We start from the raw sequence: 17,392 nt of genomic DNA on the forward strand, positions 1-17,392 counted from the left end.
CCTCCTTTTGGGGGGACAGAGGGGGCTACTTTGTGCAGTGCTGAAAAGTGGCTGCTCCCCAGGTAAGAATTTCTCTAGTATTCAGCTAAACAGTGTAGAACCACCTTCTGTATGACTTTTGCTAGGTATGGCAAGGTCCACAAACACAGCCTGTTCTCAGCATGAAATCCCTCGAGGACCCCAGAACCAGCTGGCATAAACTGTAGTAGCTTTGGTACTTGCGAATGGGGGAGCAGATGGCTATCTATGGCTGTGAGTGGAACTTGACACGGGAGAGACTTTGGCCGGGTTTTCTTTTTTTCTTCTTTTTAATTGTCATACCCACAAACTCAGCTTGGGCTGTGACGGCCAACCTGGGATCTTTCACTCTCCTCTATCTTTGCTACCAGAAATGCAAATACTACAGGCCAAATTAGCGTCCTCTGACAGCTGTGCAACCCTGCCATCTTCCAATTAAGTCAGTGACACCTGTGCGATCCACCTAAAGGCCCTGGGGTGCACTGGTGTCACTGGCTTAATTGGAAGGCTGTCGGGTGTCCCAGCTGTCACGGGGGACAGAGCCCGGTGCCCTCTCCCCTCCTGGCAGTGGGAATGCGAGCTATGGGAAGCAGCTTGGCTGTTGGGACCCCGCTGGAATCTGGGGGCTAGCACTTCGCCAGGTACTGATGCTCAAGCATCTGGGGAATCTAGTGGATTTGATACTTGGGGGACATTTGTACGTGTCATCGTGATTCCCTAGAAAACGCTTCTTTTACTGAAGAACTGACAAGCAAAGCACTTGCAATACTGAAGTTTAGGACTAAAGCGTCTTCTCATTCTGGACTCTGTGTGCTAAGTACGCAGTTGTTCTTCACTAATGATGGTGTAGTGGAGAGTGGCCCTAGGGCTGGAGCGTTTTTGTGCAGGCATCAGGCAGTCACTCTTCTGCTGCATGATGCTGATTTCCAACAACTGAGGGTATTTAAGGGTTTGGGGCAGTAACGCAGACTCGCTTAAATCACTGTGTATACCTGAATTCAGAGTTACTGCATATTTCACTTTTCTTTGAATGTCGTTTTAGAGCCACATAGTAGTGGGAAGGGAGCAAGTTACCTAGGAAGTAACTGGCCCTCCCTGAAGGACTAATGAAAGGGACAGCATGGCTTCTTAGAGACAGACATTTTCTAGGTCCTGAAAGGAAACCGTATCAGGAATCCTCTTCTTACCTGCAGTGATCTTGGGGATACAACAGGTGCATGCAGAATAACTTGGGTTTGAGAACAGCCCTGGTTTTTCGTAAGTGTTGAAAGGTAAAACCTCACTCCCATTGTTCTGGTGGAAAAACTGTCAAAAAAGGTTGCCCAGAGGAACAAAGGGAGACCCAGAAGGAGGTGTAGGAACAAGGCTGATTTGTCTATGAGCATATGAATGTCGCTGCCTCCCTCTTAGAACAGTTAAAAACACCCACAGTCCTGCTTTGGCTGCTTATACTGCAGACTGCAGTAAATGGGGGAGAAAGTTGGGAACTGCAAAATACAGAAGAGCTTGCTAATGTCAAACAGAAATTCGGCTTCCCATGCCTTTCGTTCTGTGAAATGCCACAGCTGACTAAAAGACCCTGCGGCTCTCTCCGTGGGCCTGTGGAGCGAGGGGTCCTGAATAAAGCACATCAGCTGCCCCGACCGACTTCAGCTGTTTGCTGTCCTGCTGCGTTCCCTGCCTTACTAATGACGCTTCAGAGCGTTCAAACCACTGGCCAGGGTGTAAGCGTGTTTGTCTTGGAGTACCGAGGAATTGCTCCCTTAGGATTAGTTGGTTACCTGCTTTGGAGCAATCTAAAAGGAAGAGCAATGCTTTGTTTACTTACAGTGGTTTTTTACCAGAGGAATTCTGGTGGGTTTTGAAAATACATGGTTTGTATAAAATAAGCTATTTATAGTGCAGGACTTTTGAAAATATAGAATGGATTAGATGATAGGAAAATGGTACTAAGTGAAAGGAGTATATTTTTTGAAAAGAGGAGAGTCTTCCATCTTAATTGTGCTTCGGTATAATACCTCAAAGCAGTAAAGGGCTAATATTGATCTGAGGTAATACGTATGTTTAGGTTTGTTAGATGCAGAGGTAGTTAGTAATGACTGAGTACATGAAGCTGTGTTTATATGTATCTATTAACATTATGGGGACATAAAGAAGTGACCAGGTATGCTGTGTTTAGATCTGTAGGGATTTTATAGCATTTAGAATTTTTGTCAGAGGAAAGAATAAATGGTGACTTCATGCTTCGCTCTGTCTTGATGTCATAAAAACCCTGAACTCTTGCTTTTGGGAGATCTGTATATACACCAGTGCAAAAGACACATGCTGAAGTTCCTTTGGGGGTTACAGGAATGTATTAATTTGTTGTACCTGTGCTCATTCACTGAAGTTGAAGAGCCGTTGGTACAGGCCAGTTTGTGTCGCTGTGTTCTGTACTGGTGTGGTCAGCATTGCCTGACAGAGAGCAATACCACAATTTCTGATCACCTTCTCCCTTTTTGGATCAGGGCTTGCGAAACAGCATTAGTTTGTGATGTGTAATTTTCAACCTGCACTGCTACAGAGTGCACATTGGAAACTGCTAATTATTTGCCATAAGAAATGCAGCTTAAAGCAAAAATGCTGAAATTAGCTTTCAGTATGTCATTTAAAAAGATACCTCAACAAAAGTCAAAGGGCAAAAAGTTTTCCTTCCATCCGGTCAAGCTACAATGATTAATTTGTAATCAGATTGCTATAGTTTTCTTCATTTTCTGACAATTTAGCAATAAAAAGCCATACTACACCATGATACTAGGAAGCAGAAAGTTGTATTCTAAAGTACATGAATTTACTCACTTACTGTAATTTGTGAGGAATAGCCATTTATTTTGCTTTTAGAACAGCTGAAGGTTTTAATAATAAACATCTTTTACTATTAGAAGTATAATCTTGTATTGGTACTTGGTTGCCTTTTTAAAATCATTTAACTTGAGGACTATGTGTGTGACGTAAGATTGACGTGAAGCAGAGGGGGAAAAATGATCTACTTGGTCAACCTAGTTCATTTTTCTACTGATACATCTTACACTGGTAGCTTTCTTTTGTGGTATTCTTCCTAGAACTGTCCTGATACAAAACTGGGCAGCGGTCTCCAGTAATACAAACGTCAGATATTTTTGAGCTTGAAATGAGCAGCTTTAAAACCAGGATGAAACCATTATATGAGAGCGCTTGCCCCTTTTCACTTCTCCTTAAGCACACGACAAGCTTGGGCTGCCTCTAATTTGCACTGACGCGTTTGAGATAAGTGGTTGGCATCAAGGAGATCCCAGCTTCCAGTATCAAGGATTGAACTAAATATGGTAACAGCAGTAAAATAACATTCCTGTAGCAGTGGCAATAGACTAGTTCTGCTGATTGGAGGTGTTCTAATTTTGCAGTTTCAACTCAGATATGGTAGTTTCTCAGGAACACTGAATGTATGTTGGACAGATGATACAATAATTTTCATTTGTGTACATCTTGGTTCTGAGTGATTCTTTAAGCTTTTTCCAGCTATGAAAGCTATGCAGTAGTTATGTTGTATAGAAAAATAAAACATAGCACAAATTAATGTTGATAATAAATATTTCCTGTGGCTCTAAACATTTATTATTTTGGGTTGGTCTTATTCTTTTAGCTAAAGTAGGCTCTTGCCTTCTGTTTGAATTCAGTGTTTATTTTGCAAGCATATCACGTTAATGTTCCCAGCCTCGTTGCTGCCAGCAGCATAAACAATAAACACTTACAGCATCGAGCACTTACCGGGCTCCACAGAGGGGAGGGTTGCTGGTGGACCTATTTCCTGACTGCTTTGTCTATTTAAATACTCAGCCATGTAGTGAAACCACTTCTGCTTATATTAGTAACCAGTTTTAGCCTCAAAAATATCAACCTTTTCAGCTTTTATGAAGATGCTAGTGTTTATGGTCAAAATTCATGTGTGATTTTAAAGAATTGCAAACTAAATTCGACCTTTCAAACCTTAGAATGGTATCTTTGAGGTTGTTTCATTTTGCATGTTGAATAAGAAGTAACTGATAAACCTTTTACTGTGACAGGGATAATATCGTTCTTTAAAAAAACATGAGTGCACTGTGAACCTTTCCTGAAAGGCTTACAATCTGTACAGCAGCAGCAGGTTAAAAGCAGTGCGATTCACAAAATGTTTCTATGAGCAGCTAGCTGTCCAAGAGGATACTGACAGCTTTGTTCCAATGAGTTATTGGGTTAGACAATATAATGGAAGTAAACTTAAGTTGCTGCTACTTTTACATATTTAAAAAGAATAATTTGATTAAAAGCGGAAATCAAAGATAAGAATTGGCAAGAATTTAAAATTCCAGTCTTAACGTTCACAATAATGTGTACCCTGTTTGTTGAAAACAGACATTTCATTTTCAGTAAATTTATAGACAATGAACAGCTTCTCCCTATAAGCAAACTGGTGTTAAAGAAAAATCCATACAAGAATGGAAACAAGGACATCAGAATACTTATTTCATTTTGGATGTTAGATTAGGGCTGTGCTTTACATGCTTTTGCTCTACAGCTCCGTGTTGGACCCACTGCTATGTAAATCCAAACACTCTATTCAAATGTCTGTTCTGTGATCTCGAGCATTGTCAAATACGAGGTTAAACAGTAATGTGGTGGTAGAGTTGTGATTTTTCTGCAGCCTAGAGAAATCCTATTTGTTTCTGGAGGAGGATTATGGACGGAAAAGTGAATAGGAAAATATTCAGCTATATGAAATAATAATGGCCTACTTCATGATCTTCATAATCATTTGTTCTTCACAAAATAATTGCCTGCAATGAATATTGTTTTTGCAAGTAAAGCTTAAGAATCCAACTGTTTGTAGTCTACTGGCTTGGTATGAGACTGATGTTTAGATCTCTCATTAGGTACAGTGAGGTTTCAGAAATTAATTTGCTTTTTTTAGCAGTCTCTTGATCAAACTAATTTGATTACAAAAACAACTTTATCAATGCTGGGCTGTCTAGACTTGGAACAGAACTTCCTAAATTAGTAACAAAGTCAGCAGCAAATCTTTGTTCTTACTACTTCCAAAACTTTGACATTAAAAAAGTAAGAAATTGCACAGACATTCTAATTGCTTTTCCCTGCATTCACTTTAACCTGCTTTAAGAAAAATGATTATTCTCTCCCTTGATTTTGGGCGATATATAACAGAAAGGACACGTGCTTACAAGCTGCAGTACCATGTCTGGTACAAACGCCTGCTGAGGTTTTTTCCTAGTGAGGATTTGTTTTTATTAATTGGATCAAATAAGATGATGTCACCGAAGAAATCCAGAGGTAATGATCTGTCAAATCCCTTTGAAATATCTATCAATTATTTCTGAGGGTTTGCTGCCTCTTTGTGGTATTTCTTGTGTAAAAATGGAATTCTGTATTGATCAAAGCTTTTCTTGGGATTGTGCAAAAGACAGTTTAATGCAATTTCCCTCAGTTCTACAGTGTGTGACTGGGAGTCTTTCTTCCTCCCTCTGCCACGTTCCTCTCCACACCATACAGTGTATAGTGCCAAAGGAGTAGCCAAATATTTTTAGAATGTCTGTAATATACTTTATGATGATGAGGTGCTACTGCTTTATCAATCAGCTTTGAATAATGTGCTAAATGGTGAAGCCTCCTATCTTTTTCATTATCTGAGCGATGACAAGAGATCTCGTCATGCCTTTCAATACATTCATTCTTGGACAACATCTTTACCACGATTGATAAAATAGTGGTGAGTCTACTCTGTTTATATCACTCAGTATTTTGCTAATGATCCGAATGTACCCAGAAGCAGGCAGAATAGCGGTGGGTTTTTTCTCAGATGTAAAGGTACTTACACTAGAGGCAGAGACTCATGACAAGCCAACCATCTTGGTTCCTGCTAATGTGGGTTATTCTATGATTTCTCCCTCTCCTCCTTTGATTAGTTACTTCATAACTATAACCACAGAAATCACAGAAACATAATCATAGAAATGTTATTTTGGGGAAATTATAATCTGATAGGGCTTTAGTAATTTATTTACATTGTTAATTGATAGTAAGACTATATAAGTTATGAACTACCTCATAAGTTCATGCCTGCCTACATTTGAATGGCACGTATTCACTGGTTGTTATTTATAATTTTGGGGGTATTGAACTGATGGAGATTACTCATGTTGAAAAGCTGCTGGAAGGCCTGAACTAGGAATTAAATTATCATAGTGGCTTCATTTTGTTAACAGTCTCATTGAAAATATCTTGCTTGCAGGACAATCAAACTCATCAGTGTTCTGCTCTTCCACTTCAGTAGACAAAGTTTTAATCAGTGGCACACTTGATCTTACAGAATTCAAGGAAAATAATTTCCTGCATTTTTGAGATGAGCAAAAATTCATGTAATCTAGCTTTTAAAGTCCTGGCACTTTTTTTTTCTTTTTTCCTTTTTGAATAATCAGCTTTACTTCATTCAGTTGCCCATTTCACGTAACTTCAATTATCAAGATGACCCAATGCTTAGATGGGATTAGCTCATGGATGAAGAGCAAGCAACTGAATCTGAACTCAGGCAAGGCAAATAATAGACTGATGGTGAGATCAAAACATTTTGAAAAATGTACTGTTTCCTCTGAAGTTGTATATTTCCAATTGGTCTTTGCATTTAGATGGCTTTAGAGAACCTTGTTACTCATTTCTGATGGTCTCACATAGCAGCATTTACAAAAAAAACCCTAACTTCTCTACTGTCCTCTTTTTCTTGGAGCTGCCATCCTATCTTGGCGGTCAGTCATCTAGCTTCAATTATCTTTTTACCTTTTGGATGAAGCACAACAGCATATGCAAATTTATCAAAATGAGTTATATTCCAGATCTTGTTTTTTTTCTTCAAGACTCTTAACAGCCTGGACTTGGCTCTGGGATGAAGACCGTAAGTGCCAAAGCCAGCGCCAGTTATTCCTTTGGTGTAACTGAACTTTCTGAAATAAGAGTAAAACTTGTCTGTGCAGTAAGCATGCAGTAACCATAAGTACAAGATGGTATAACAAATTTCAGGAGTAACTAATGATCATCTAGAACCTTGCTACCTTCTGCTTTAATTGCAAGGACCATTTCTTTGACCATTTCTTTCTCTCAGACAGCAAAGACTCTAACAGAATACTGCTGCCTTTTTGATGACAGGAAGAATGAGCAGATATTAGTTTAGTGTACTATTTGAAAGTATTCAGATATTACAGTGATACATACCATCATGAGAAATATATTGGACATAAAAGAACTTTTGAAAAGCTGGTGCTGATAAAAACCACCACCATTCAGCGGATGGAAAGTATCTGTTTTCTGTATTTTGATCAATGACATTCAGTTTTCTGAATGCAATTTCTTTCAGCAGAACCTTGTACTTTTTGAATGGTGGTGTGTAATTGAAGTTTGGGAGTGGTATTCTGGGGTACTCTAGAAAAGCTGTATTTCGATTAATCTTGATGTTACCCTAGTATTGGAAAATCTGCTCATGTAGTTTTTGTGGTTGAGGCTGATGAATCCAGTGGGCAGAAGCTGTTCTGGAAACTCCAGGTCTCAGGTAGCTTGGAACTGGGCTGTCTAGCCACGTGAAGGTGAAAAAACAGCCATCTGGATTTTAGCTAGAATACAGTGAGAAGCCAACGAAAAAAAGCAGAACACTGAAATGACGTTTTAAAGGTGACTGCAGTTGCTGTGTTCTCATCCACCAGTGGTTTCATTCTCAGTTATGTCTAATCTTAGATTTTTGTATTAGAGACACGAGTTATCTTGAAAGTTAAATAGAAACCTAAACACTCTGGAATCTCCACTTATTTCTGCTCTAAGTAGGTTTTTGCTCCTCTGGGGCTAATTGCTTTTATAAACATTGTCTAACAATGTTGCTTGACTTTTCCAAGGGTCTGGTACTTAAACTGTTGATCTCCTCAAATATTAAAAGGATGTAATACCTAGCTCCAGCGGTGTTCATAAAGCAAAATGAAATCATTTGATGGAAGGTGCTAAGGAAGCTTTAAAGTATTAGCCTAATAGAAAACCTATCAGTGGACTTTTAAAGCCTTTCCTCTTCAATTTTTATGGACTCTCTTAATTGACTTTAAAAGGCTTTTATGCACTTATGAATAGACTAAGTAGAAATAGTCTTTTTTTTCACCTGCAAATAAGATACAGGGACAGCTTCTAATTTTATTTCAGAATATCAGATATTACAGGCTTTTGCCCTGTGAGAAGGGATTTTCAACTAATGAAGTCTAGTAAAGTAAGGAATAAAAAAAGTTACATGTGTCTGCTAATGCTGAAAACTTGAAAAAAAAAAGGTGACAACAGTGAATAAAAGAATAGTTCCCATAGAACATTTTGAGGTATTTATGATTGCAAGCTTTAAAAATAGTGGGGGCCACAGCGCTCAGTTTAGATGCTACACTGATTATTGGAGGGACACTAAAATGCCTAAAAATGTACAGCCATGGAGTATTACTTTGTTGTAGAATCTTAATTTAGAGGCTACATCTGAGCTGAATCCTGATCCCCTTGGGACTGTTCTGATACAAATCTGTCTGCTTACATGCAACACAGAAGTTGAAGATGAATGTCTTTTCCACCTCAAATCCTCCATATGCTTCTCAAACCAAAGGCCTCTAGAAGCCTTGCTTTTCAGGGAATTTCTCAAGAGATCACTCTGAGTAAAGAAAATGAGAGATGCATTCATGATGCTCTGGCTTTTGCTTGCAACAATGGGGTGTGTTTACTCTTTGAGAGGTCTCTCCCAAAACTTGGCACTTGGTGATACCAGATCTATTATTGGCTAAAACAGCAGTCCCTGGCCTTAGTCTTGTCTCTGCACCAGCCTCAGGGGAATGAGGATGTGCTGTCTGTGAGAATACAGGACCAGCCTCAATTTGAAAGCTTCACCCTGATTCACCTGATTCCCATACCAGACAGGCTTTGCAGGTAAAAAACCTCAACACCACCTCCTCCCTGTCCGTCCCCCCCCCAACCCCCAAACCAGTTTCTAGTTCATTTAATAGACTTTGAAAGTCTTTAAGCTGAAATCATGGAAGCAAAGAGCAAACCAAATTAAATTCTAGACTTCATTTAACAAGATGCCTTTCTAGCTGCTTTGCTATCCTTTACCTAGTATTGAGGCAAATCCTAACTGCAGTATTATGCTGTGTGTGTCTCTGAAGAGATTTGAGTAATTTTTTTTCTGTTCTACCTGCACCAGGCCTCTTTCTTTCAGCACAGATGGAGTATTAATGGTTATCCTGAGGTTACTTTTGTTATTCAAACATTTCCTGGATTTTCCTGTTTCTTCCACCCCTCACCAATCCATTTGCTCCAAGTTCCTTACAAGAGTTTATTTTATTTTATCTCCACTTTACTCCTTCCTGCCCCGAGGACTGAATACACTGTAGCATCTTTTCTATGGAGCTGTTGGCACACTGGGATGGGGTATTAGACAATGGTTGTTTGTGGATTTTACTACGTTTGGTTACACACTTCTAGTAATAGAAGCAACACCCAAAGGTTTTTTGCTTCATCACCAACATCACAGCAACAATGATGTTAGTGTGCTAAATCATGTGATAGACAAATAGATTATTAGCCATTTCAGTAATGGCTGGTTGACTGAAAACATCTACAAATGGTCTGGAGAAGCAATACATAATGCTATAAATAAGTTTTCAGATCTTGTTTTGCTGCCAGCAGAAGTGTGCTCTGCAGAGGCTTTGAATAGGTTCTGAGTAGTTCACAGCTATAAGAAAAGACTACAGCTGGATCTCCATTAGTAACTGATCACTGTGCAGTTAAGCTTAACCTCCTACCAGTGATGGGTCCCCCAGGGGCAACTCTCGGAACTTCAAATGAAGAGAGCTAGAGCAAATGGTTAACAGCAGGATGAGGAACAATGTTTGAAGGAAAAAGATAAGAAAAACCGCAAACATTTAAGAATCCATAATCTGTCTTGAGACTTTTATAGAACATTGCATTGGAGGGGCAGATAGTATCTGTCACTAGAGGAGAGGAAGTAGGGTAAATGCCACCTACTGAAGCATATAAATACATCAGGTATTAGGAAAAAAAAAAAAGAGGAACAGAAAAACAAAAAAGAAAGAAGAGGAAGAAGAGTCCAAACTGTAGGATTTTCAGTTCAAAATGTAGGAACTTTGGTTCAAAGCATAGAATTTTATAGTGCAAACTTTACCTGAAGAGAACACATAGCTCAGAGGTCAGGCTATGCTGGAGTAGAGAGTCAGGATGGAATATACTAACACTTAATATGAAGATGAAACATGCAATGTCAAGTTGCTTAAAATTTTAGAATCGAGATGTTTTGAACACTGACGCCTCAGAGAGAAGAGAAAACAATTCAGGAAGGATGGTGAAGTAGAAAGGAATTTTATGCCTTAATTGTTGCTGTCTGAAAAATTGAAATAAATTCTTAAACTACACAAAGTTTTGTGGGCCACTGATGAGCAGCCTTAACAGGCTGAAGTCTCTGATGGAACATACTGAAGCAATTCGAGAAACAAATCATTGTGGACATAGTGAACACCTTGCTTCTGATGTAGTTTCCATATTCTGTTGCTGGGAACCTTCCTGCTGTATTTTTACTTGGTTTAGGGCAGGATGAAAGGCTCTTTGACCTCGTATGGAACAGAGCTGCCTGTCACAGAGGCTCCTCTGGATGATGAATTCAGCTCTTCTTGGCAAGCCTTCATTCCGACAAAGTTAACTCACATAAAAAAGCCGAGTTTCTACTACACTCAGGTGTGTTTCATGGCATTCCACGCTCATGCCCCATTTGGAGACTGAAGAAAACAAGATTTCCTCAACAAATAGAATGGTCAAAGGATTCCATTACTAAATGGTGGTTTCTTCCTTTAAATATCAGGTGAGGGGAGTGAGGAGCTTCAGTGGGCCTTTGATCAGAGTTGTGGCAGAAAACTGTCTCTAGTCTTTTCCATTGATGGCTATGGGCTGTTACGACTGTGCTGGTTGCTGCCCAACAAACCACTGGCCTTCCCAGTTATGATCTGGAAGCAAAAATAGTAATTTTTTTAATGAAAACCATGTATTTTTATATGAACTAGAACAATTGTTCTGAAAAAGAACTACCACCTCCATTATTTGCTTTCCATTTATAGTTCTCTGAGTTTTGTGAGATCAATGTCAGTTGATGAGGAAAACGTTCCCCTCGTCAGAGGACCGTGCGCGAGGTGCTGGGTATATGCAGTTAGGGTAAGGAATACTGAAGGAACACGGGCAACGTAACCCAATCTATTTCCGCTAATTGCTCGGCAAACCCTGTAAAATCGTTACATTCAGTGTGGCTGCAGTGTGTCCGACGAACGATTTGGCGACGGCCCGTGGGCCGCCCGTTTTACTTTTCCTTAGGACCGGGAGGGTTCCCTGCTGATCCGGGTCGCCGTTGCAGGGCGGCGTTGCCAGCAGGGCCGCGTCAGGAGCCGGCGGCTGGGCGCACCGGCACGGGCGGCAGGGAAGTCACGTCGCCCCTGCCACTTCTGTGAGCGCTCACACGCTTCACCAAAAAAAAAAAAAAAAAATTTCCGTTTTTCTCCCGCTCCTTGAAAACGGGGTGCTGAGGAAAATACCCCCCGAAAAGGAAAAAGGGAGGGAAACCGTACCTGACAAGACGGGGACCCGCTGGCGACTCTGAGGCGAAGTTTCCCGCGGGCGGGCGGGAGGCGGCGCCCCGCCCCCTCCACCTCAGGCGCCCGCCGCGGGGCGGGGCGGGGCGGCCCGGCCCGGGCTGCGGCGCCGGGGTCACGCCGGTGCCCGCACGCCCCTCGCGGGCCTCGGGGCGCACGCTGGAAGCCGAGCCCCAACTTTTCAGGCGCGGGGCGGTGCGGCGCGGGGCGGGGCGGGGCGGGGCGGGGGAGGCCGGGCCGCGGCCGGGAGGGCGGGCCCGCCCGCGGCGGCGCTGCCCCGGCGCGGCGGGGGAGGACGCGCGTCGCCACTTGCCCGCTCCTTCCCCGCCGCGGTGCGGTCGCAGGTCCTGCAAGCGCCCCCTTGTTTCCCTGCGCAGGCTGCGCTGCCGAGCAGGGACGGGGGTGGGTGGGGATGGAGAGGTCGCCTGGCGCTGGTGATTCAGTGCCGGGGTCCGTACCACAGCCCGTCCCCGCCGGCGGCGGCGGCGGCGGCGGCGGCGGAGTGAGCGCGCGCACGTGACGCCGGCTCCGGCGCCTCAGTGCCTCCACAAACAGACGCACGCAGACACACACACACACGCGTTACCCGCTCCTCCAGCCAGCCTCGCTCGCGCCCGCACGCTCCCTCCCGCACGCACCGCGCAAGCCGCCGCCAGGGCGAAGCTGTCGGCACACTCCGCGGTGGCAGCACCGGCGGCGGCGGCGGCAGCGGCGGCGGCAGCAGCAGCAGCAGCAGCGATCGCGCAAGAGGCAAGAGTTTGCGAAGGCTGCTGCCTGCCTTCCCGAAGAGGTTTTGCGCCCGGAGGATGGCTGGCTGCGGGCTGTCAGAAGACGCTTGCTTCTCCTCCTTCTTTTACAACTACACCTCCTCCTGGGAGACCTCCTACAACCAGGTAAGAGGTGGCCGGTGCTGCGAGGCGCGCTCGCCGCCGCTGCGCCCGCCGGGCTCCTCGGGGGACGCGAAGGTGGTGCCAGTGTGTGCAGGAAGGGTCTGGAAGTGTTTCTGTTCAGCGTCGGGGGGGCGGGGGGCGGTCAGCCGAGGAGAGAATTGAGAGAAAAGAGCCTTTCTCCCTGTGCCTTTCAGCCCCCTTCCCTCCGCCTCCGCCCCTCCGGTGAGAAGAGGAGCGGGAGGAGGGCTGAGGAGCGGGAGCCCTAGTGCGTGGAGGGCTGCGCGTTACCCGCGAGCAACTCGGGGCACAACAAGGCAACTCGAGCGAAGCGTCCCCGAGCCTCCCCCTGGGCTCCGCTGGCCGCCGTCCTCCGCGCATGGGGGTCCCCGCTGAGGGCAGCCAGACGAGTTTGCCGGGGCGGGGGGAGGAGGCGTGCGAGTGACAGGCTCGGTGCGAGAGGGACACCCCCCCAGCCCGTTCCCCTCTCCCTCAGAAATGGCTGCATATGCATCCAACCCCGTCATTTCGGATCCTGCCTAGGTGGAAAGAGTTCGGCTTACCCGTCTCTCCTGATTCAGCCCCCCCCACCCCCCCGTACTTAACTTTGATGACTGTGCAATGCAGAGCGCGCAGCCGGATAACGCCGGCTCCTCCGGCCGCGTCGGTCTCTCCCGCCCGCGCCGTGGCTCGGGCCGCGGGGGGCGGGTGGGTGGCTGGCGAGGGAGCGTGGGGAGAAACCAGAAATCGCGCCTCAGAGGTAGAGAGCTATTCTGGGAGCCTCCAAAACGTCTTTAATTAAATAACTGTTGTAGTCTGCTGCCCCCGCTGCTTGTCTGGTGAAAGTCTACAGGCAACTGTCATTTATAAACTACATCGGTGTGTGCGTGCGTGCGTGCGTGTGGAAGGGGGTTTCTGGTGCTGGCGTGACGGGAAAAGTTGGGCAGCGGGGGGAAGCGGGCTTGCGGAGCAGGTGGACGGCACCCCCGAGCTGTGGAGGCGGCGGTGCCCGCGCGGGGGCGGGAGAGCCGCCCGCGGCCCCTGAGGCGACGGGGGGCTCCGGGGGTGGTGGTGGTGGTGGTGGGGGGGGGGGGTCGCCTCCCTGCGGGGGGTAGAGCCCCGCTGAGCTCATGGAAGAACGCGCAGCCCACAGCCCCGGTCTCCAGGAAACTGAAATCCCCAAACTAGCGGTTGCCAGTTTAAGGTTACACCTCACGGCGAGGGATCGAGAAGCCGCGCGCTCCTCCCTGCCTCCGGGAGTTCGTAACAGCGAGCGGCGGGGAGCCGGGCCCCTCCTCCGGCGGAGCAGCCTGCCGGCCGGCGGACTTCCAGCGCCGGGCCGTCGCGGTGGGGCCCCGGAGCCCCGACAACCGGCTCGTCCCCGGAGGCCGCCGAATAAATGCCGATCTCTGGCGTCCCGGGTGCGAGCGGCGGCTCGCCGGGCCCGCCTGGGAAGGCAGCTCGTGCTGGGTGAAGCTGCCTGCCCAGTTCGCCGCCCCGGTCAGGGGGAGAGCCTTCCCGGCAGGGAGCGAGGCGGGGGTTCGCGTGGGGAACAGGCACACGCAGAGGCGCGTATCGAACCCGGAGCCGCCGCGGCATCGCTGTCTCCCGCGGGCGCCGGAGCCCCTCTGGCTCGATGAAGGCGTCAGGTGTCGCCGGTGGCCCCGCGCCTGGCGGGGCGGGAGGGCGGCAGGTGCGCGGGGGTGGCGGCCGCCCGCGGCTGACAGGGCCGGGGCAGGGCGCCGCCTGAGAGCCGGCGCTCGGGGCGGGCTGCCCGAATGCTTCACGGCCCCGGTCCGCGGCAGCGCGGCGTGCCCGAGCGCCCGGGGGTGGCTGCGGCGCAAGTTTGCTCGGCGCTTGCCGCGAGCGGTGGCTTGGGGTGGCCGGTGCTGCTGAGCCCGGGCTGGCGTGTGTGTCTCCGCACGTACCGAGAGCACACGCCGGCGCCGGTGTGCTTCTGTGAGCAGAGAACCGCACGTTATTATCCTGCTACGTACGAGTCCGCGCGGGTAACTGAGATTTAGGGAGGGCTTGTGCCTGGTGTGAAAGGCAGGCAGTCGTACGAGGACTCCTTTGAAACCGTCAGAGGAGGAAAAGGGTTAGGAACGCAGACAATAAAATCAGGTTTAAACCAGTTCCTTTACCTAAAGTTAGTTTCATTCTGTGGCGAAAGAATGGCATTGTGAAATGATAGGTTCCCTTAACATTTCTTTTCAGGAGAACAAGCCCGTACCACAATGCAAGCAGGAGGAATTGCGGGCAAATCCAGAGTTGATCTATTCTAAATAACAATGTTGAACTGTATCTAAGGGAAAACGGGGGAGATAATTCAGGATGCAGAAGGTCTATTTATAGAAGGACTATATAAGCTGTAGGATATATACACAAAGTTGAATTAAATATGCGTGATTAGGAAAGGAGTTTAGAAGGAGAAGGTGTAATCATTATATAGCATTACAACGGGAACAGATGAACTTGCAAGACTTTCCAGGGTGAAGACGAGAAGAATTTTTAAGATACATATTCTTTCTGGTGCTCAAGGCTCCTTTCTATTTTCATCTTTTGCGTATTACGTTAGCATTTACATCAGTCAAATTCACCAGCTGAGGACTAGCAGTAGATGTTAGTCTGAATATGAAATCAAAATGAATATGGGATTTTACTGCAAATAGATTTTTCTTACAAGTTTTAACACTTAAAAAGGCAGAGTTGGCTTAAATTTGACAGTCAGCCATATTCATGTTTGTTTGTTTTTACCTGAATTGCAGCCAAAAAAAAAAAAAGCTTGCAAACCATTTCTTCTTGCTAAATATAGCAACGTAGCTGAAATAGAATTTGTTTTGTATACTCTGTTTAAAACCAAACAGCAAACAGAAAAACTTTAAAACAAAGTGCTGAGATGAGAAGATGGGTTGACTACTGGAAAAATAGTTTTTTATTCCTAGATCAATATGATGCACTCTCAACATCTAGTACGAGGTAAAAGGATCCCTTGTATAATATCAATAGCGGTTCAGCCATAGCTTACTAAAAGAATCTTTTCCTGGCATCTCAAGACTTTAATGAGAGTATAAGTAATCAAAATAAGACTTAATAATTGAACCAGTCAGGTTAAAGAGAACAGTGTTTTCTTCTAGAAGCATAATGTACTATCTGACAGTTTTGAAAGCAGAGGTAGGACATTTGCTTTATCAGTCAGGAAGGTTGAGAGATGTGTTTCGACTTCTATATTTTTGATGCATTATTGCTGTTCATATTTAAGCACAAGATTATATGCGTGATTTGTTGGTAATATTCTTGGAAGGAACTTTTTCCTTTGCATATTAAATTCCAAAGTGCATCACAGAAAAGCTTGTATCAGAAAAAATATGTCTAGAAACTTTATGAAGTCTGTTTTGAATGCATTTTGGAGACAGTCTTCCAGAAAATAAAGCTCTGTAATAGTTACAAATAAGACTTTGCATTACTAAGGAGAACTCCAAAAAGATTGACTGTTCACCTGAAGTTTGCTGTCTTTTTTTTTACAGTTTTTTTAGTACAGGGACTTAACCACTATGCTAAATTCTAGACTAGACAAGCTTGTATACTTAAATCCTGAGAACTATGAATTGTGGTTGCATAAACTTACCTGCGTTGTCTTGCCAATGTGTGTAAACCTGAGGTGAAGGAATATCCAGCAGATTTCCTGTTGATTCATTCTGTGATCTGCATTTTTTTAGACTATCAATAAACATTCTACTTTTAGTTCTTTATTTTGTGCATATGTATTCGCTGGAAACTTCCTGAGTGTATCTTCTGGCTTACTGAAATTCCCTTTACATCTGTTTCTTAATTAGTAGTCATGAGGAAGGAACAGCTATTTCTAAGTACTGCAAAGGGGGTATTCAGCCTTGCGAGAGCAGTAATATTCTTGGGCATAACCTGTCCATGCTGAACTGGCAGCATTATTTGTATTAATTATTTTTCACTCTCCAGTCCAGAACTGGATACGTTGTTGTGTTACTAATCTATATGGTTGGGAAGTGCTTGAAAATGATTTGAAATGTAGTTTATGAATGAAATCCTATGACTAAGGCATAAATCTGGATACTTATTTTAATTCGACCTCAAGAAAATCCCTGCAGTATAGAAGTAAAATGAGATTATGTTGCCTGATTACTGTCGTTATTTCAGAGATTTTTCCCTGCAACACTCAGCTGAGGGCTTGTTACCTGGCACCATCTCTTTGTCCTGTGATTTCAAACATGTTAGTACTTCATACAGCATATTTTCACGGAATGTATTCTGTCGATATAAGTAACTCACTGAAAGATTAAGCTAAGAGCCAGCTTTGTGGCTTGGCTCTTTGTCTTTACGTATGCAGGGACAAAAGTACCCCAATGCAGTCAGAGCTTTCTGCCAGTATTTTGGGGGAGCTGGACTGAATGTAGTATATTACTTTTATGCATTTTCTTCTTTTAACTAGAGTAAGTCCAATGGCCATTTCTATTTTCGTCCATAGCCTGTGAGACTTTATGACTTATTTTTGTTTCTATGGTTTCTGGATTTTTTTTTTTAATTTTTTTTTTTATTTGAATAGTAGAACTCAGAGTCTATGCAGGTTTGGAAATGTGCTAGATGAGTGCGTGTTCATGTACTGCACATGTATAGCACATCTTAAGTATGTATGTGTATGAGGATGTTGAATGAGAGATACTCTATCATTCTTCAGAAGATTGGGCAGTACACTTTATGATTTTGTAGACCTTTTTCTTTAATGGAAAAAGA

General features: G+C 44.7%; 1 protein-coding gene across 2 annotated transcripts in view; it reads left to right on the forward strand.

Annotated features, from left to right (window-relative positions):
* The first annotated feature begins 11,985 nt into the window (after positions 1-11,985).
* PPARGC1A (PPARG coactivator 1 alpha) overlaps positions 11,986-17,392 on the forward strand; it is a 376,066-nt gene continuing 370,659 nt past the window's right edge. Inside the window, exon 1 of one of the 2 annotated variants that reach the window (XR_011326224.1) lies at positions 11,986-12,631. Coding sequence is in view for 1 of the 2 variants with exons in the window: in XM_069792605.1 (XP_069648706.1) it covers positions 12,545-12,631 (87 nt within the window). In the remaining variant the exon portion in view is untranslated. The remainder of the gene's footprint in view (positions 12,632-17,392) is intronic. The other variant, XM_069792605.1, reaches the window with a different exon arrangement.

Source organism: Haliaeetus albicilla, chromosome 1 (genome assembly GCF_947461875.1).
Source record: "Haliaeetus albicilla chromosome 1, bHalAlb1.1, whole genome shotgun sequence".
Taxonomy (NCBI): domain Eukaryota; kingdom Metazoa; phylum Chordata; class Aves; order Accipitriformes; family Accipitridae; genus Haliaeetus; species Haliaeetus albicilla.